Raw genomic sequence first — 21,950 nt, forward strand, 5'->3', positions numbered from 1 at the left:
TCCAGTAGCCTGCCTACAGATTGAATGCATGATAGGGTGCACAGTGGAATTACAGTGTCACGTCAATCCCCTGCATGCCACTCCTTGAAAATACACTTCAGAAAGTTTGTCCAATTTTGTTCACTAAGGCCCCTGAAGACATTGCTGTTCATTTAAATATCAATGCACAAACAAAATGAATTTTTCAAAGACCAGTGTTTATTTTCACTTCATTGCCTTTAGTTCATATATGAGCTCTGAAAGCTTAGCAACTAATGAATATTATTGCTAATTCAACTGGAGATGCAAACATTAAATGAGCACTTTAGATTAAAGCAATACCCAAAAAAAACTAATTCATATCTGCTGACGAGTGATAAATATCCAATTTCAAACAATCACTTTGAGAACAATGGATTTAAGATAGATTACATTCAGTGACTAAACCCAGCACCCTAACAAAAAGCACCATATCATTAGTACGGGTGGCACAGAGTGAATATTGTCATACCTGTGCCAAACATGCACCATTTCCCATGTCACTTGGCATATGTGCCTTCAAGTATGGAATAGAGCAAGTTGTTTTGTTGATTCTCAAGGTGTGGGCATCGTTGACAAGGCTGGCATTTACTACCCATTTCTTGCTGCCATGTAAAGGCAGTGATGGTGATGGACCTTCTCCTTGAACCACAGCGGTTAGTATACAACTGAAGCCACCTCAAAAAAGTCAACCATTATGGTGTGGTATGGAATCACATATATGCCAACCAAGCAAGGACAGCAGGTGTCGCTACCTAAAAGTAGATTCATGAATTGGTTGGATTTTTAATCACAATCCAATAACTTTGTCACTTCCCCCAGTTTATGAACTGTAAATCTGAATTCAAATTCTCAAGCTGCCACAGTGGGATTCAGATCACAAAGACTCACCAAATTATACCATACAACAGGCTTCTCCAACAGCATCTCTGGTCCTGTCCCACTGCTAGGTCAGGCCCATCAGAAGTGGCAGTAGTGATATATAGTCAGACGTGAGTGGCCCTGGGAGCACTCAATCGCACTGGACTTCATCCTCACCAATCTACCTGTCACAGATGCAAGTTCCATGACAGTATTGGCAGGACTGACCACCACACGTCACGTCTTCACATTGAGGATGCCCTCCATTGTGTTGTGTGGCACTGCCACAGGGCGAAATAGGATAGATTTCAAATAGAACTAGCAACTCAAAATTAGGCATCCATCAGCAGTTGCAGCAGAATTGTATTCAACTACAATCTGTAAAGTCATGCCTTGGCAAACCCCCACTCGACCATAACCATCATGCTGGGGATCAACACTGGTTCAATGAAGAGTGCAGGAGGGCATGGCAGGAGCAGTACCAGGCATACCTAAAAATGAGGTGAATGGCGGCGGACAATTAAGCAACTAACTGGAGAAGGAAACTCCACAAATATCCCCATCCTCAATGATGGGGGAAGCACAGCACATCAGTGCAAAGGATAAGGCTGAAGCATTTAAGTGCCAAGTGGATGATCCATCTTGGCCTCCTCCTGAGATTCCCAGCCTTCAGTCAATTCAATTCACTCCACATGATATCAAACAATGCTTGAAAGCACTGGATATTGCAAAGATTGTGGGCCCTGACAACATTCCAGCAATAGAACTGAAGACCTGTGCTCCAAAACTAGCTACACCCCTAGCCAAGCTGTTCCAGTACAGCTACAATACTGGCATCTACCCAGCAACGTGGAAAATTGCCCAGGTACGTCCTGTCCATAAAAAGCAGGGCAAATCCAACCTGGCCAATTACTGCCCCATCAGTCCACTCTCCATTGTCAGTAAAATAATGGAAATGTTGTCGGCAGTGCCGATTGGCTGCAGTTGCTCAGCGATGTTCCATTTAGGTTCTGCCAGTGCCACTCAGCTCCAGGCCTCATTACAGCCATGGTCCATAGAAACATAGAAAATAGGAGCAGGAGTAGGCCATTTAGCCTTTCGAGCCTGCTCCGCCATTTATTATGATCATGGCTGATCATCCAACTCAATAGCCTGCTCCTGCTTTCTCCCCATATCCTTTGATCCCTTTCGTCCCAAGAGCTATATCCAACTCCTTGAAAACATACAATGTTTTGGTCTCAACTGCTTTCTGTGATAATGAATTCCACAGGCTCACCACTCTCTGGGTGAAGAAATTTCTCATCTCAGTTCTAAATGGTCTACCCCATATCCTCGGACTGTGATTCCTGGTTCTGGACTCCCCCACCATCGGGAACACCTTCCTGCATTTACCCTGTCTAGTCCTGTTAGAATTTTGTAGATTTCTATGAGATCCTCCCACCACCACCACCACCAAATAAAATCCTAATCGACACGATATCTCCTCATATGTCAGTCCCACCATCCCAGGAATCAGTCGGGTAAACCTTCGCTGCACTCCCTCTATAGCAAGAACATTTTTCCTCAGATAAGGAGACCAAAACTGCACACAATATTCCAGGTGTGGTCTCACCAAGGCCCCGTACAACTGCAGCAAGACACCCCTGCTCCTGTACTCGAATCCCCTGGCTATGAAGGCCAACATACCGTTTGCTGCCTTTACTGCACCTGCATGCTTATCTTCAGCGACTGGTGTACAAGGACACCCATGTCTCATTGCATATTCGCCTCTCTCAATTTATAGCCATTCAGATAATAATTTGCCTTCCTGTTTTTACTACCAAAGTGGATAACCTCACATTTATCCACATTATACTGTACCTGAAATGCATTTGCCCACTCATTCAGCTTGTCCAAATCACACTGAAGCATCTCTGCATCCTCCTCACAGCTCACCCTACCACCCAGCTTTGTGTCATCTGCAAATTTGGAGATATTAAATTTAGTTCCCTCATCGAAATCCTTAATATATATTGTGAATAGCTGGGGTCCCAGCACCGATCCCTGCGGTACCACACTAGTCACTGCCTGCCATTCAGAAAAAGACCCATTTATTTCTACTCTGTTTCCTGTCTGCCAACCAGTTTTCTATCCATCTCAATACACTACCCCCAATCCCATGCGCTTTAACTTTACACGCTAATCTCTTATGTGGGACTTTGTCGAAGGCTTTCTGAAAGTCCAAATAAACCACATCCACAGGCTCCCTCTCATCAACTCTACTAGTTACATCCTCGAAAAACTCCAGTAGATTTGTCAAGCATGATTTCCCTTTCGTGAACCCATGCTGACTCTGTCCAATTCTGCCACTGCTTTCCAAGTGCTCAGCTTTAAATCTTTTATAATGGACTCTAGAATTTTCCCCATTACCAACATCAGGCTGATTGGTATAATTCCCTGTTTTCTCTCTATCTCCCTTTTTAAATAGTGGGGTTACATTAGCTACCCTCCAATCTGTAGGAACTGTTTCAGAGTCTATAGAATCTCGGACAATGACCACCGATGCATCCACCATTTCTAGGGCCACCTCCTTAAGTGCTCTGGGATGTAGATTATCAGGCCAAACATGGACAAAAGTGCTGAATTCCAGAAGTGAGGCGAAAATCACTGCCCTTAACATCAAACCTGCATTTGACCAAGTGCGGCAGCCAGGAGCCCTAGCAAAATTGAAAGTCAATGGGAATCAGGGGGAAAGCTCTCCGCTGAGGTTCGAGTCATACCTAGCACAAAAGAAGATGGTTGTGGTTGTTGGAGGCCAATCATCTCAACCCCAGGCCATCACTGCAGGAGTTCCTCGGGATAGTCTCTTAGATTCAACCATCTTCAGATGCTTCATCAATGACCTTCCCTTCATTATGAAGTCAGAAATTAGGAGGTTCACTGATGATTGCAGTGTTCAGTACCATTCACAACTCCTCAGATACTGAAGCAGTCCGTGCCCTCATGCAGCAAGACCTGCACAATATTCAGGCTGATAAGTGGCAAGTAATGCTCGTGCTACACATGTGCCAGGCAATGACCATCTCCAACAAGAGAGAATCTAACCATCTCCCCTTGATATTAAACGGTATTACCATCACTGAATCCTTCATTATTGACATTCTGGGGGCTTGCAACTGACCAGGAACTAGACTGGGCCAGCCATACAAATTCTGTGGCTAGAGGCACAGGCCAGAGGTTGGGAGTTTTGTGGTGAGTAACTCACCTCCTGACTCCCCAAAACCTGTCTACCATCTATAAGGCACAAGTCAAGAGTGTGGTGTAATTCTCTCACTTGCCTGGATGAGTGCAGATCCAACAACACTCAAGAAGCTTCAGAGCACCCTGGACAAAGAAGCCCACTTGACTGGCATCCCATCCACCATGTTAAACATTCACTCCCTCCACCACACCAGCACAAAGTGGCAGCAGAGCGTACCATCTACAAGGTGCACTGCATCAACTCTCCAAGGTTCCTTGGCAGTACCTTCCAAACACATGACCTCTATGATTTGGAAGGACAAGGTAGCAAGTGCATGGGAACATCACCACCTGCAAGTTCCTCTCCAAGTCACGTACCATCTGATTTGGAAATATACCATGGTTCCTTCACTGTTGCTGGATTAAAATTCTGAAACTCCCTTGCTTACAGCATTGTGGGTGTACCTACACCACATGGACTGCAGTATTTTAATAGAGTGGCCACTCACCACCTTCTCAAGGGCACTTAGGGATGAGCAATAAATCTGGTCTTGCCAGTGATGCCCATGAACAAATAAAAAGGCTCCAGGTTTGGTCCCTGTTGTTATGCAGAGCAAAGACAAGTGGCCCTAGTTGCACATTCTAGGGTGTTGGGGAGTAGTGATGGTTGGGGGAAGAGGGAAGGGGGAAGGTCTGTATAGCAAAATAGCTGACTAACACTTATCAACTTGGATCATACATGAAGAACAGTCATTGGCCTGAGGCAATTGTGAATAGCTGGCACTGACACTAATCATCCCGCATAACAAATTAGTAATCTAGGAAAACATGGTAAAGATTTGGCTGGGAGAGAGGGAAGCCAAGTTCAGAACAGGCAGTGTCATCTTAACCGAACTGAAGAAGCCAAGAGAGCTAGCATTACTTACTTTAATTCTGCACTCGGATGCCTGCAATGATTCAAAACATGCTTTTCATTTTTGCCCCATAATGTTTAATGCGATATTTGAACTACTTTATTAAACCAACAGTAGACTCACTGGCAGCACAGCAAACTGGAAAGTAATGCAGCCATACATGCATGATAACAACACTAAAAGGCATATACCAAGACTGAACAAACTTGTTTTCCAAACTAGTACCTCTCTCTGAATGTTATATAAAGCCAGAATAGCCTCCAACTTACTCAACTGCTGTTTCATAAGCTATTAGTTAAAGTTTTCACCCTTCAAAAATAAGAGGTAAATGCTTAATTCAGTATTTTTCACAAATACCTGATGCTCCTGTAGCAAAAAAGTCCTGTAAATGTTCGGCCAACCTTAAACAACTCTTTCCATGATCCAACATCCAGTCCCTTTCTCACTCTCTCTTTTCCTTCCCATCCCGAGTAAAACCCCTTTCTTTGTTAAAGGCAATATACAAAGTTATGGTGAAGCTGATCCCTTTTTGATACAAAAAAGTCTCTTAAAACCAAACCAGAAAGAATTTATAATGTAACCATTTGTATGAGTGTTACAGACCATTCTCATTTCTTCATGAAATAGAATCCTACTGCTAGCTGCTGTAGTCTAGTTCACTGACACAGCTAGAAATTTGGTCAATTTATAGGATTACGGAGGTGCAGTGAGCCAGTGCGTGGACATCTTGCAGCACAGAGCAATTTCTCATTCTTGGCTGGGGTTGTAGAGGCTAGATAGTTCCTCTAAAGGAGATAATCACTGATCAGTCAGTGCACATCATTTGCATAGCTTGTAGATAGCCCAAAGCAGCAGTGGTGGAGACACAATAACAATTTGCCTCAATTTGAGAGAATGGTATGTTGCATTGGGGAAAGAGGTTGTGAGCAACATAGAAAGCCCCATCATGATTCCTCCTGGTATAGTTGGTTCAATTAACCTTTCACCACTGGAGCAATGACTTATAAATTATTGTATTTTGTTGCATATTTTTGGGCAGGATAATAGAGGGGAAGGGATAGGATTAGAACACGTAGAAGATATTTTGCCATTTGGAAATTTTTTTTTTAAACACATTGATGAAAATCAAAATTACACTTAAAAGGCATGCTGATATAAAAAAAGGATAGGAATGATCTGTTTAACATTGGGGTGACAGAGCACAAAGATTGCTCTGCAGCAATGTTTCCTCTAATTTCTGTTTGCTGTGGATGGCCAGTTTGCTGAACTGCGTGCTCCCTAAGGCTGATACAATTCCATGCATCTTAAAGGAAATGTTGCTTATGCATGGCCTGTTTGTTCCCTGCATGGCACACTGTGTGGTCGTGCACCCACACATCTCAGAAAGAACATTGTTCTGCAGTATATATACAACCATAGTAATTGAGCAATGGGATCCCTCTGTGGTGTGTCTACATCTATATAAATAATGCATCTAGATTCCTGCCACTGATGTTAATTGGACATTTCAATGTCTTAATTCTCTCTTTGCACTGCATAATAGCTTCTGGAAAGTGCTGGAAGTCCTGGTGCTGTGAAATCTACCCAACTTTTACACTGAGATGCATATTCCACTCCACCGGCAACAGCAGGAACAATAATAAGTGTGCAATTCTTTGAAAGTCACAAGTTGTACTTTTTTATTTCTGGCCAGGAAAGAACCCCACATACCAGCAAGTGATTTGTATAAGCAAATAGCACCGGTCACTATGGTGTTGATATCTGCCACAGCTTCTGGAAGCACCTTGCAGAATAACCCACAATAGTTGTCACTCCACCGGGACCATTCAGATTATAACACTGGCACTAATATTGCATCGAACAGTGCCATAATACAACTGAGGCAAATGTTGTTCTCCTCAGGCTTTGATGACCAGTTACGGGAAAGCACTCTGCAAAGTCAATAGGGAAAACAGGACCCCACAACGACAGTTTAGAAAACAGGAACTCTATTTGCTGATATTCAACTTGTTAAAAGTGCCTTGAAATTGTCTCTAAAACAGAGAGAAAAGGGTAACTTCCTCACACCTATCCAAGTAAATAACTGCATTCCATGCTCCCCCTAATGTCCTCCTTTAAAAAGTTAGTTTCAAATTCAAATACAAAATTACATTTGAGAAATGTCTGAAAAGGAACTCACCCAGAGAAATCTGTGGCCAACAGTCCATAATTAAAGATATATACTCTGCTAATTTGGCACAGCGTGAGATAGCCCATTGCTGCTACAAATGAATACCTAAAGAACAAGGAACATAAGTGTACTTAAATTATCATGTTACGTGTAGGGGAAAAAAAACACTTTGCATTTTCTGAATTTCCTCGCCTCTCCTAGAGTTCAAATGCCAGTTCTGGCATATGGTTTCCACTGGCAGGAGTCACCCTCTGGTAATTCATTCAGGCAGCTGAAAAAATTGACACAGAGACAAAGGAGGAGGCTGTACTTAAAGCAGTTTTTAAGGAAGGTGTTATAGAAGGAGGAAAAGGTGGAGAGGTTTAGGTCAACTCAATGTCTTTTTCGCAGAACGCACAGCTAAGGGTGGAGTGAAGAAAGCAGAGATGGGCAAGAGGTCAGAACAGTAGGAGAGTTACACACACCCGTTCAAGCAGGCATCACCAGCAGCAGAAATCCTGATTTGATATTTTTCCCTAGAAACTAGGACCTTCCTGGTCTGGATGGCTCTGGATAGCACTGGGATGGTGTACAATCCACTGAGTCATCAAAGTGTTAATGATTTTTGTAAATGTCAGAACATGCACTAAATTTTCTTCCGTTTTTAAGCTTCAATATCACTATTTCACCATTTCTAACACCATCGCATTTTCTAACCCACAGATATACACCTCATCATAGATAATATGTACTAGAAAATCAATTGCAGCATAGCAGACAGGAAGCCAAGACTAATTTGAATTGTTCAGATCATGTAAGGTTCGAAATTCGGGATAACGAAACTAATGTAGGGGAGAGGAAGAAAGTAAGGAGGCGCATGGAGAGGGGAGAGAGAACCTAATGGGAGAGGAAGGAATGGGGAAGAGAGGAAGACAAGGGCAGAAAGAGAGGCAGAGGAGATAGAGAGTTGTGCAAAGGAACAGAGAGGAATAAGGAGGGGAAGGGAGCAGACAAAAGTATGGGAACGGCAGGGGAGGAGAACAGGGATGAGAGATTGGAGATGGGGAGGGGAATAGAGGGGCAGTCAAGGAGCAGAAACTTATACTGGGCAGGTAGCTGCTGATGGAAAACCAATTCAGCTGATTGGGGGGTTGGCAATGGGAGGGCTGCCCAAAGATTGCTACTGAAGCTACAGCATTTTATTCTCCATGGCAACAGACACAGCCTCAGCAATCTTGTTACACATTACCCTGGGGAAAGACCGATGGATGGGGGGGAAAGTAGAAGGAAGTAGAAGGGAGGAGATAAGAAGGTGGAGAGAAGACAATCGACGGGAAAGAGGGAAGATGGGAATGGGAGAAAAAAAAAGAGGGGTGCAAGATGGGGTGCTGTTCAGTGAATAATTGGATCAGGGCCTACAAATGTAATTCAGTTTTGAAGTCATGCTTTAAATGACGCATAACAGAAACTCCATATGTAAACTTGTCACATTGTCAGGATACCTTCCTAACAGTGGTGGCACTAAATACATCGGATCTTATGAATGGAAAAACTGACAGAAACTGCACCCAAGCAGAGGAGTTATGATATATTATACCAAACCCAACAGATGCACAATCGTACAAACATCTGCAATAGCATACTATATGCAACAGAAGATTATTTTGAAAAAATATGAAAAACTGGCTACTAGTCTGCTGCAAAATTGTCAAAAAAGGAATTTAAATATTTTTGAACGATTTTCAGGGTTTCAATTTTTATTCTCAGTTCAAACAAAGGGCCAATTTCAGATCATCAACCGAACACCAATACGAAGAGTAGCTTGATTATTATTGACCCCAAACTACCACACTTATTCTGTACTCAAGAAGATTTTCAGTGAGGCAAATCTCCAAACCTGGAATGAAATTCAGTAACACCACTTGACATCCCAAGAAAAGAAAGTCAGTGATATTGTCACCATTAAGTTATTTAAACTTTATTTTTTTAAAGAACTGAACAATGTCCTGTTTGAAAGTCCAAATACCAGAGATGAGAAATGGGATCTAAATATCTTCTAAACTCATATCAAATCAACAACAAAAGGAAAACTTTGGTAACTTTGAATGCAATCAATTAAAAGCCTATTGATAACCATAACGTGAAGAACCATTGTATGGTAGTAATGCCACCAAGGAATCTTGTGGCTAGCCAGAGTTCACAGCAAATCCTTGAACTACAGACTGCATTTACATTCTCACATTTTAGGTCTATGTTAATACAGTGCACCAGCTAACATAGTAATGTAATCAGCTGTCTGGGCATTCTTGGAAAATTGGGATTCCCTGGAAAAACAATCTCACGCCTCACTTAGCTCATCTGTGGCTGGTTAGGTATGGTATGAGCAGAAGCTTCATGTTAATAGGCAATACAGTCTATTCCTCTTAATTTGAAGCTGTTTAAATTATCTGTCATTTCGATCTGAAACTGTGCAGTAATATTGAAAATTTCTTGCTTAAGTCAAATCGTCCATTAGCTTGAACGCCCACCTCGAATGGGTCCCCATCAGTGAAATCTACCACATATTCCAAATTCATCCTGTTTCAAACAAGCTGGAGCAAAAGACCATCACAAGCTATAAAAATACTTACATTTACGTAATGCCATCCCAAGGCACTTTACAGTTAATTAGGTACTTTTTGAAGTGTAATCACTGTTGAAATGTAGGAAATCCATTCTTGATGGAAAAGCTTAATGAATTTGAAGAATTTGGAAGCAACCCTTGTTTCTGCATTGTGGGTCACCACTTCAAACAGCATCACCTGTCAAGATCAGGTTCACATGTAGGGACCCAAGCAACATTCCTAAAGGGTCAACAACTGGCGAATGGTAATATGGCTGACATTTTAACTTCATGTAAGCCTAACAACATCTTGACAGTTTATGAAATCGGTACTTTAAAAAAAAACTAACTTCACCCAAGCAGAATGCAAACTTTCTTCAGTGAAAAATACTCAGGTGGGAGAACGGCCCATTATAATTTGGGAGAAAGAAACCTACTGATTTTTCAAATTTGACATGTCCACAGAATTAATCCTCTACCTATAGCCTATAAGAATCTCAAAAAAAGCACTGGTGACCAGTGCTCTGTTTAAAGTGGGGTTGAATCACTTAGAAGCAAACAGCATAGAAGGAGGCTATTCAGCTCAGCATGACTGTTGGTGGCTCTTTGAAAGAGCTTTCCAATTAGTCCAGCACCCCTGCTCTTTCTCCGTAGCCCTTCAAATTTCTCCTTCTCAAATATATAAACAAATTCCTCTTAAAGTTACGATTAAATCTGCTTCCAACATCCTTTCAGGCAGTGCATTCCAGATCATAATACTCAATGCATAAGAAAGGTCTCATCTCCCCACTGGTTCTTTGGCCAATTATCTTGAAATTGTACTCTTCAGTTACTGACCATAACACATGACCAACTATAGTCACATACCTGATTAAGGTATGGCATTGCAAGGGAGAGAACATGTCCAGGTTGTTGAAAACCATGGTATTCACTGAAGTACCTGCAGTTTAAAAGCATGATCTGTTGCCAACTGCTTTCACCACGTATATTCACCTGAGCAGCAGAAGCTGGATCATATCCACAGGCTCTGTAACATCAATCCCTGAGCACAAGATGACATGTGATTTCAATTCAATGCCAGCATTAAGAAAGGAAGCAGATTACAGACCCAGGTATGAACTGATAGTTCTGTCGAAGGGTCATGAGGACTCGAAACGTCAACTCTTTTCTTCTCCGCCGATGCTGCCAGACCTGCTGAGTTTTTCCAGGTAATTCTGTTTTTGTTATGAACTGATAATGTTGTGCAGGTGCATGTTGCCACCAGTGGGAATGAGGATGTGAGAAAATGACTCAAATGAGTAGATCCAACAGGCACACACAGGTAAAGGGGCTACTGTGCAATTGCTGAAAAAGTAGATGATATGGACGAAACTAAATGTCCCAAGCAGCACTTTGTTAAAATTCTTTCATGGGATGTGAGCATGCTGGCAAGGTCAGCGTTTTTTGCTCATCTCTAATTGTCCTCCGTTGTACAGAATTCTTTATAGCTGCAAGTGCTGTTGGCGAGAGGCAAGCAGATTCAAGAAACTTTACAAAATGACTGAAGTTTGCACTGGATAGCCAGTTGTGTTCAAATTTGCATCTAATGCATTTTAATAGTTGCTCTGTTTTATGGCACATTTGAAGTTTTCAAATGATACTTTGCAATATTGTTCAATTAAAATTGCTTAATTGAGCAAAACAGATTACAATTAATAGGAGCAATCAACTGGTTGAATTAATAAGAACAGCCTTGACCCCACCATCCTTGCAAACTACCATCTCATCTCCAACCTCCCTTTCCACTCCAAAGTCTTTGAACATGTTGTCACTTCCCAAACTTGTGCTCATCTTTTCCAGAATTCCATGTTTGAATCCCTCCAATCAGGTTTCTGCCCCTGCCAAAGTAGAACCATAGCAAAGTTACAGCACAGGAGGCCGCGATTCGGCCCATCTTGTCCATGTCAGCCCGAGGACACCCAGGTGCGCTTTCTAATCCCACCTTCCCGCACCCAGCCCATAGCCCTGCAGCTTACAGCACTTTAGCTGCAGATCCAGGTACATTTTGAAAGTTTAAAGTTTCTGTCTCTACCGTCAACTTGGGCGGTGAATTCCAAACACCCACTACCCTCTGCGTAAAAAAGTTCTTCCTCATGTCCCCCCTACACCTTCTGCCACTTATCTTGAATCTATGTCCCCTGGTTCTAGAATTCTCCAGCAAGGGAAACTATTTTATCCTGTCACTATCTATTCCCCTCATAATTTTGTACTGCAATAATTCTTGCAAAAGACACTAATGACTCCATCCCTCATTGCCAACTGTCTGGTGCTGAACCAGACCATTCATGACCTCTGTCAAATTTGACCCCAAGATGCACTTCTGATCATATATCTGCATCTTCACAAAGGCCTCCTATTTCCACCTCTGAAACATCACCCTCCTCCACCACTGCCTCAGCTCATCTGTGCTGAAACCATTATTCATGCCTTTGTTATATCTAGATTTGACAATTCCATTACACTGCTGGCCAGCCCATCTCTAATTCTAACTTCCATAAATTTGATATCATCCAAACTTCTGCTGCCAAGTGTTTACTCATGCCGCCCAACTCATTCATCACCTACATTGGCTCCCAGTCAAGCAACACCTCAATTTTAAAGTTCTCATCCTTGTTTTCAAGCCACTCCATGGTCTCACACCTCCCGATCTCTGTAATCTCCTTCAGCCCACAACCCTTTAAGATATCTCCAATTCCGCCTTCTTAATCATCCTTGATTTTAATCACTCCACCATTGATGGCCTTCTTTTCAGCTACCTACACCCTCTGGATCATCAGAAATCAGATATACACCAGCACCAAGATGCGCTTCACGATCCTGTGCAAGTCCAGACACAGTGACTCTGTGGGAATTGCCAAAGATGTTTGAACTTCCAATGGGCAATAACCATGCTCCCCGGGACCCTCCAAAAAGGTCTCCGACTCCCAGTTTGGATAGTTACCCAGGAAACATTAGACAGAAAAATCCTAGTTTAACTCATGGGTAAGTATACAATTGACACCCCCAACTCCACCCTCCCGATCCCCTGACCTGACTAGCCTCCCGACAAGACTAACCCCCCATCTGATCTGACTAGCTTCCACCACCCGACTCCCCCGACCCTGAGAACTACAACTGCCCAATCACCTGCCCCTCCCACGATCAAACTTGACTAGCCCCCACCTCAGACACTACTCCCCAGCCCCACACAACCAGCCCCCAACCTGACAGCACCTTCTAACCCGACCACCTCACCTCACCCACTCTGCCCCCTTACACACTTACCCATTCGCTCACATACTCATTCACTAACACACTGAAAAGCCGTTTAAATGTCCCAAAGCTTTTCAGTATGTTAGTGAACACTTACCAGAATAAGGAAGCTAGTGCAATAAAAAAGGGGCATGGCACATCTTCACCGCGCTCCTCCCCCCCCCGCCAAAAACCAACCGGACGATGACGATCCAGAGCTACGAAGAAGCAGTGCAATGGCAGACTACTCCACATTTCTGAAGAAGCTAGGATTGCAAGACCCAGCCAAAAATTTGGAGCAGAGTAGTGATGCAAAAAAATAGGAGCAGAGCAGCAATCCAAGTGTTTGCTGCCCCTCGGAAGTTTCGGGCCATTACTTTCATTTATCAGTAAGTTCTTTCATGCACAAGCTTCAACTATTAATGGCACACACAGCTCCAGTCAGGTGCAGAACCTTTATCTCTCTTATCAAAAGTGACTAACGTCAAATATTTGTAAAGCTCATTAGCTGAACTCTTGGCTTCACTACCCACTTGTAATGTGGCTACAATACGATTAACTTTCCCTGCTTATCAGTTTTCATTACTCATCTCTCTATCTTTCCTCTTACAGATTAACTCAATCTTATACTATCCTCAAACAAGCTGATCACTCTCTTACATTCAAATTACCACCATGTAGCCTTATACCCATGTTTTCCAAAGTTCTGGGAACCAGTGTGGGTATCAGTGTAACTATTCCAAATGTGATCTTGTCATCCACTTATGTTACACACTTGTGGAACTCAGCTCTTGAACATGTTAATTAATTATCCGTCACAGCCTTGGGCACTGTCCAGACCTACACAATTTGCCGTCATATGGCCTCTCACCTGTGTCCATGGTCTCTCCAAACATTATGCTGTAATTGTAGATAGGACCCTGAACTTGCTCATTAGCTCAGGCTTCCTTGAGTTCCTTCTTCAGACTGTTCCTTCTTCAGAAGGGATGACCTCCTCCAGTCACCAACTAAATCCATCAATAACTTTGCTGATCGTTCCACCCAAACTTCATTATCCCTTAACATTACATGGCAGGGGAACTGGGGATGTGCAATATCTAAATTACCCCTTCTTGATCTTCTTCATGACCCTTCATGAAGCAATGAAAATGTAGTTTATTTCAATTCTTCCAAAACTGTTTCCTCACATTTTTGACAAGTCTGATCAACAGTGAGCACCCCTTGCCTTCATCTCTTGGCACTTTAAGCCTCACTACTTCCTCTGACCTCAAGAGCAACTCCATCATCATCCATTATTACTTTCTCGATTTCCTCAAACACACCACACATTTCTTGCTCCTTTGACAACTCAACCCTATTAAGCCCAGTTCATCCAAGTCTAGACTGCTGCTCCAGTATCCAAGGTGGCTTTTAAATTTGCTGCCTTCCCTCCTCACTGTCAGACATTAACTTCAAGCTGCTACATAGTTCCATTGATCCAGGCAGCCTTCAGTACCCACAAGCTCATGATTCACCCAAAAGCCTCAACAGTGAATGGTGGGAAAATCTCTACTGCCGTGAATTCACTACCACACCCAATCTCGTATTCCTTTGATCATCGCATGCAAATATGCACAACCAGTTGTGGATACTAGGTAGCACTGGGGAGTAGAAAACATGACCAATCTTCCCTTTTCTAACTCAAAAGGTGTCAAGTCCAAACACATCTCCATCTTAATCAAAGAGATAAAAACAAAAAAACTGCGGATGCTGGAAATCCAAAACAAAAACAGAATTACCTGGAAAAACTCAGCAGGTCTGGCAGCATCGGCGGAGAAGAAAAGAGTTGACGTTTCGAGTCCTCATGACCCTTCGACAGAACCCTTCCATCTTAACCAACATCAGTTAACTCAGCACAAAGCAGGTATTGAGCCTGGAACCTTTCTGTATTTTCCTGTTGCTCACTGAATAAATATCATGCACCATCAGATAGAAGCTCTTCAAATACTTCGCACATCTAGATAAGCTATCAGAAAATGTCAAACAAACAATCCATCTAACCACTGTCTTTCTCCCTCTCTTTCTCTCTGTCTGTCTTTGTTTTATTTCATGCTATGGTCAATTCTGAATGTCCCTCCTTTGTTTCTCTAACATGCCATCCGACATGCTCTTTTTACACCGGTACTGTTTTTGAAACAAGGACATATCATATGCTCCAAGTTAATCTTTGCAAAATCTTAAAACCAAACTCTTTGCTTATGGATTTTAAAGGACAGACCCTGTGACCACAAATAATTTCTTCTAGATTTATCCCATCCTCTCTGCTAGTCTTTCCAATGCTGTTGGTACCAACACTACAAGACAGGTCCATTCAACTTGGTCACTGTTATGCAAAAAGATTCCCATTCAACACGTGCAGCCACGTACATGGCAAAAAAAAAAAAAATTGCCGTAATACCACTAAAAACAAAGAAAGAGCAGAATTTACACAGATTTGTAGCTAGGTAGGGCAAATGAAAATGGGCCAGAACAGTGTTATTTTGAAAAAAGAGATAAGCAAATTTACTAGAATGTAGCAACTTGGAGAATGGGGAAACAGAGGTACAAATGTTGCACAGCAGTTTGAGGAAAAGAAATAAGAACGAACTGATAAGTTGACAGTTTGCCTTCTGCTGGATCTGTGGGCACAAATATCAAAAATAAAACTTGAGTTGAACTTCAGGTGCATTGTATGTAGTTTAAGGGTTTCAAATTGAGCAGCTGCAACATTAAGATTATCATACAAGCAGCATGAAACAGAATATGAATCACATCAAAATAGTTTAGCATTTTAAGTTTATCATAAGCAAATCAAGTTAAGACAATGTGTAAAGCACATTTGACTGCACTAACGGCCTTCAATCAAATACCTTGACAAATTCAAATACATGCAAAGATAGCACTAACAATACACATATTATTCAAATTGTGCTTCAAATTCTGCAAGTCAAGCCCCAAAACATTAACAAAACAGTGCCAAACAAATATATTGTGGTGACAAATATTTTATACTGGAGCAGCAAACTGTGCCACTCCAAGGCAGTAGATTTCACCAAATTCTCAATCTCAGCCTCAGTGCAGTATAGAGATGCTGAGTACAGACCTCCACATTGTTCCACAGGGAGAAGGGAAATTATGTATATTTTTAAAGTTTATCCATCTGGTCCTGCATAGTGCTCAGTAAGAGAGACACTGACAGAGGCCTAAAGGCAGGTCACAGCACTAAAGCTTTCCCCGAAACAGGAGCTTTACGGTTTGAATGCAAGATGGGGGAAAAGTGGAATATTTCAAACAAATAATTGAATACAAAATGCAACTACAGTTTTTTTTTCAAAAATGTTCAAGATTTATCTGAAACCTAGGTAGTATTTGCAAAGGATGCCTTATCTTCAGAAAACATGACACATACTGGGTTCTGTACCTGTGAATGTTTGAGACGCTCGCTGTTATCATAATGCAGTAACACAAAGAAACTTCTATAAAAATGTGCAATGAGTACCTGGAGAAGGAACAGTAAAATAACAGGTCAGAAACATGATTTCTATGCCCAAATAAAAATAGTCAATCTTCACATTTTAACAACTACTGGCTTTATCTTATAATTTGCATTTAAAAACACAGGAAAAAGAAGCAGGCTCATTAAGACCATTCTGCTGTTCAATTCGATCATGGTTGATCAGTATCTTAAATCCCAATTACCCACCTAGGTTCCATATTCCTTAAGACCATTACCCAATAAAAATATATCAAACTTGGTCTTGAATTTTTCAATTGACATAGCCTCAACAGCATTTTAGGGTTTGTTCCATACATATGAACAAAAACACAGAAACTGGCAATTTAGCCCTACTACTGTGCATTGCTGTGTATCCTCCATTCGAGTAGCAGTTCTAACCCTGTGTTGTGCCCCTTTATTCCCCTTTCCTTCAGGTACTAATTTAACCAACTCTTAAAAACTGATATGGCCCACGCTTCAAACATGTGCTCCGGTAGAATATTACACAGACTCACATTCCTCTTGTTTTTTTTAAATCTCCGGTTTCTGTACTAAATCTCTTGGACATTGTTGAAAAAAGAAGAGACATGCTATCAAAGCTTGTCAACTTGCACTCATCAGGGCAGACACAATACCACCAAATTTTTGAAGGGAACAACAATTTATACTGCATGGAGAAAAGGGGTGCTGATTGGCTGACAAGATGGCTCTGATTAGTTAAGACGTTGCCATGGTGAATGCACTAGGGTGTTATTGTCCCACATGCTTTTGCTTATTCAAAAAAGTTGCAACATCTGGACATATTCGTTTTACCTGCAGAGAACAGATCCCTGTATATGAACATATGTGCCTTCTGGCAAGCATAGGTGAGCTACATTGGGAGCCCAACTGATAATCTTAAATTGGCTGTTAGCGTAATTCTTAGCACACTCGGGTTTGTTCGGTAAATGCTACCCTCGTGAAATCATATCTAAGGTTAGACATTATATTATGAGTTTTGCAAGCACGGATTGGTTGAGTATGCTCAGTACTCTGCCTACTGCGAATAGCCGAAGGGATGTGCTGTTTGATATGATCCACCAGTCATTGGGGCATATAGCCTATGAACCAGGCATCACACCGGCACTGAAATTCATATACCACATTATCCATGTGTGTGGTGGATAGATGCATCTTTGGATCGACAGCATCATCCTGTCAGTGGAAAATACCACTTGTGTTACCACTGCATAGTAGCACGGTGAAACGGCTAGCTTCACCTGTTGCTCAAATTTTTGAGGTACCTTATCCTTTCAATACAGTTTGAAGTAGATCAGGCACTTTTCAGGTCTAAAAGTGCTGGCTTAAGCCTAATTGTGAGTATGTGTGATACACAATGAGCAATGATCTAATTGAAGTTGCCATAATCCCGCAGGATAGTTTTGACGCACCCTATTTCAGCATCAAGCTTGCACAGTGAACAAATGGCTCAGGCCCCACTTACAAGATTGCCAATGAAGTGAAAGTGAAAGTCGCTGTAGTCCTACAGGACCATTGGCTGCTCTCTCATTGGAGAGAGACGGTCAGTGGTGAGTTTAACCTGAGGGTCACCACACCTCAGGCGAGGGCAAGGTTGAGAAGGCCTGAGATGACCTCTGCCGGTACGGGAATTGAACTCATGCTGTTGGCATCACTCTGCATTACAAACTAGCCGTCCAGCCAACTGAGCTAACCAGCCTCCAGATTGCCTATAAGGCCAATCTTGCTTGTGTGGAGCTGTAGCAATCCCAACATGTATACTGACCAGTGAAGGTACGCTTGCAGTAGACTGTAGTAGAAAACCCATTAGAAGATTTCTCAACTAGCATGTGGGATGTGAAAATGAGCATTAGGTGTGTGAATCTTAACATCTTTGACAGTTACAGCCCGCTGCTGGCCAAGGCCTCTTCAATGATAGCTAGCACCTTTGGAGCTACAGGAAAAGGACAGGGGAGCGAGACCAGCTAAGTTGCTCTTGGAGACAGGATCCAAAGGCTTCCTTCTGTGCTGTAACCATTCTATCACTGAATCCAAGGAACAAAGGTGGAACATGCCCACAAAATAAATTTCTAAAATGTAAAGTCATGTCTCAAGTTTAAGCTCTCATGGAGAACTCTACTCAAATACTTAGGGCTAAAAATTCAACAGACTTCAAAAATAGGTGCGAGAATCGTGATGGGTGATTATCCCTGCCCATTCAAAAGTAAAGCAAGCAGCATTGCAACACTGTGCTACCTGCTAATTATAATGATAATGGCATAAAGTCTGGTGCTGAAAGTATTGTTCAGTGGCTACTTGTCTCAGCAAGGAGCTTAAGTTCACGCGAGGCTAGCACCATTTAAAGGTGAGGTGCATCTAGCTGCAGCAAGGAGTGAAAGCGTTGAAAGAGAGGTTAACAAGCAAGGAGCTTGAAAAAAGGTGAGAGCACATGCCCCCAAGGTTCTCTGATGCAGCACTGGAGGACCTACTGCAAGGGATGCACAGGAAGAGAAAGGTCCTCTTCCATCAAATATGCTTCCTCGCTGTAGGTTTTGTGGGCCCATTAGGTCTGGCACCTTTTATAAGGTAGGAGAGATTTGGCAATGTGCCAATTTGGATATATTTCAGATAATCCTGGTGAAAGTTAGGTATACAGAACTAAATCGCAATTCAAGAACCTATAAATAAAACATTCAATGTAACTTTAGATGAATGCAGCAGAAAACTGCATATGCATAGCTTAATTTTTTTTCTTATATATTTTTTGGCCAAAATGCTTGCCAGTTTCTTGGATATCTCTTCGTCTGTGATGCATGGTGAAATTGTTTTTCCATATATTGTAGAAGCAAGCAAAATGACTTCAAATTTTCACAGCTAGTGAGAGCTACATTATTTTGCCATTCTTACCTTCACGGTTGCTGTTTAAAGGGACAATGAAACTGAAGACAATTCTTGATCTATCATCTTGATGTTCAGAAACCCCCATCCAGTTGTGTTTCCAGAGTGAAACACAATGAAGATCACATTCACAGACCCAAAGGGGAACCAGACTAGTTACTAGGAATAAAAATACCAGGAAAAACTCAGCAGGTCTGGCAGCATCTGCAGAGAGGAATACAGTTAACGTTTCGAATCCTTATAACTCTTCAACAGAACTAAGAAAAAGTGGATACGGAAATCCTGTCAGAGAGAAGAGCAATACTTCTTCAAGGTAGGCATTCCTTGAAGAGAAGTGACAGTCAATTAAACACTAAGATAAAAGCAAAAAAACTGCGGAAGCTGGAAATCCAAAACAAAAATAAAAATACCTGGAAAAACTCAGCAGGTCTGGCAGAATGTTAGGTTCCTTCTATTGAAAACAAAAAAAATCACGTGTTGCTTGACACTTGCCAGTTCCTTTTCTCTATTTAAATCTTACTTTTCTGCCAGCTCTGGGAACAGTAGAAATGGCATCCCTTTTCAATCAGGGACACAAATGCCTTGTGGAATGTCAGCTGTGAGAACAATCACAACCTCAGAATAACACCTCATGATATAAAGATGCCTTGGGATGCAAAACATAATAAAGCACCATACCGATCAAAGTTCTGGAGATTGTCTCCTAATTACAACAGCTCCCCACCCAATGCCAACCAGCTCCACAGATCAATCCAGGTTCAGTCTCTGGCCCCAACTTCACTTTGCTCATGTCAACCAGGACTGCAGCAAAAACATCATTGGTCTTGGTGGCTGGGCTAGAGGACAGAAAATTAAGCCAGGAGTTGCTGCACCTGAACACTACCTAATGCCAGATGTTGAGAAACACATGTAAGATATCAAGTGAGAAAACAAGTGCACATTCATCTGCAGTTCCTTCCATGCTCAAAATATCTGCCGAAGTTACTGTTGATACTCTCCTACAACAAGGGTGTCACCTGTCACTTGAACCCATCCAGCTAGACAACATCTGTTTCTGCCTTCAGCAGAAATGATGAAGGGAGGAAAAAATTCCTGTTCAATTACTAACTTACACTCCTAATCCTACCATACAGCACCAAACACATACACAAACTCACCAACCCCAGCAATCATTTAAGCTCCAAGAGTTGGCAATTGCTTTCCATCCATCTTATAACACAAAATTGTTTCTTTACTTGTCCTATTACTACTCCCTTTGGCCTTGCAATATGAAACCTTTTATCACTCCTGCCCTCCACCCAATCACGGACTTTCCCTTTTGCTCTTCTTCCCACCTTCACCCCTTTCACTTGTTCAAAACCTATTACATTTCTAACTTTTCCCATTTTTGTTGACAGATCACTGACCTGAAACATGAACCGTTTCTCTCTCCACAGATGCTGCCAGACCCGCTGAATATTTTGCTTTTATATACCAAACCTTTGCCAGTCTATCATCCAATATGTGCGACTGAAACTAATTCGAGACACTAGCAGAAACATTAAATTGGGTGCATTGGCCAATATGTCAAAGGTTTCTGAAGTTCTAAGAACAACACAATAAAAGTTCACAATACAATCTATAGTCCTTTCCACTATGTTGGCTGAATTATCTCACCCAATATTGCTCAGACAACTGACCACACTGAAAGACAATTTATGAATTGAGCACAACAACTTGTATTTATACAGAACCTGTAACACAGTTAAACATCCATCCCAAGGCTCTTCACTGTAAAGTTACCAAACAAAATTTGACACCAATCCACATAAATGACCCAAAAAAAAGTCAGAGTTAGGTTTTAAGGAGAGTCTTAAAGGAACAAAGAGAGGCAGAGAGACGTGGGGAGGAAATTCCAGAACTTGAGGCCTTGGCAGTTGAAAGCCAATGATGCAGGCATGAATGTCAGGGGTGCTCAAGAGGCCAGAATCAGAGGAGCGCAGGTATGTTGCAGGGCTGTTTGGCTATAGGAGATTGTAGAGATAGGGAGGGGCGAGGCCATGAAGGTATTGGAAAACAGGGGTGTTAATTTAAAATAAATGAAGATATTACTTAACCTGGAATCAATGTTGGTCATCAAGCACAGAGGTGACCGGTGAACTGGACTTTGTGCGAGTTAGGACACAGGCAGAGTTCAGATGGCCTGAATTATGGTGGATAGAACATGGGAGTATACGTAAGTAACAAAGGCATGGATGAAGGTTCCAGCAGCAGATGAACTAAGGTAGGGTGAAGTCAGGTGATGTTACGAAAGTGGAAATAAATAAAAAATATGCATTGTTAAATTGCATTATTTAGACTAAAATAGAACAGAAGCAAAAAGAAAACTTCAAGTAACCAGCAATACAAGGCCAACATGGATGTGAAGATTATCTTTTATAAGTCCAACATCTTGAGGTGCTTTTCAGAACCTTCCCTGAGTATTGCCACTCCCTATCTCTGCAACCTGCTCCAGACCTACAAACATTT

The 21,950-nt window shown here is 42.0% G+C and overlaps 1 protein-coding gene across 7 annotated transcripts in view; it reads right to left on the reverse strand.

Moving 5' to 3' along the window:
* Nucleotides 1-21,950, reverse strand: part of mboat1 (membrane bound O-acyltransferase domain containing 1) — a 157,645-nt gene that overhangs the window by 109,949 nt on the left and 25,746 nt on the right. For 6 of the 7 annotated variants that reach the window (XR_005942688.1, XR_005942689.1, XM_041185162.1 and 3 more), the window contains 2 exons: nt 16,473-16,550; nt 7,192-7,287 (listed from right to left, as the gene is read on the reverse strand). Coding sequence is in view for 5 of the 7 variants with exons in the window: in XM_041185162.1 (XP_041041096.1) it covers nt 7,192-7,287; nt 16,473-16,550 (174 nt within the window). In the remaining 2 variants the exon portion in view is untranslated. Of the gene's footprint in view, nt 1-7,191; nt 7,288-16,472; nt 16,551-19,451; nt 19,540-21,950 lie in introns of those variants that run through there. The other variant, XM_041185164.1, reaches the window with a different exon arrangement.

This window comes from Carcharodon carcharias, chromosome 3, assembly GCF_017639515.1.
Source record: "Carcharodon carcharias isolate sCarCar2 chromosome 3, sCarCar2.pri, whole genome shotgun sequence".
NCBI lineage: Eukaryota > Metazoa > Chordata > Chondrichthyes > Lamniformes > Lamnidae > Carcharodon > Carcharodon carcharias.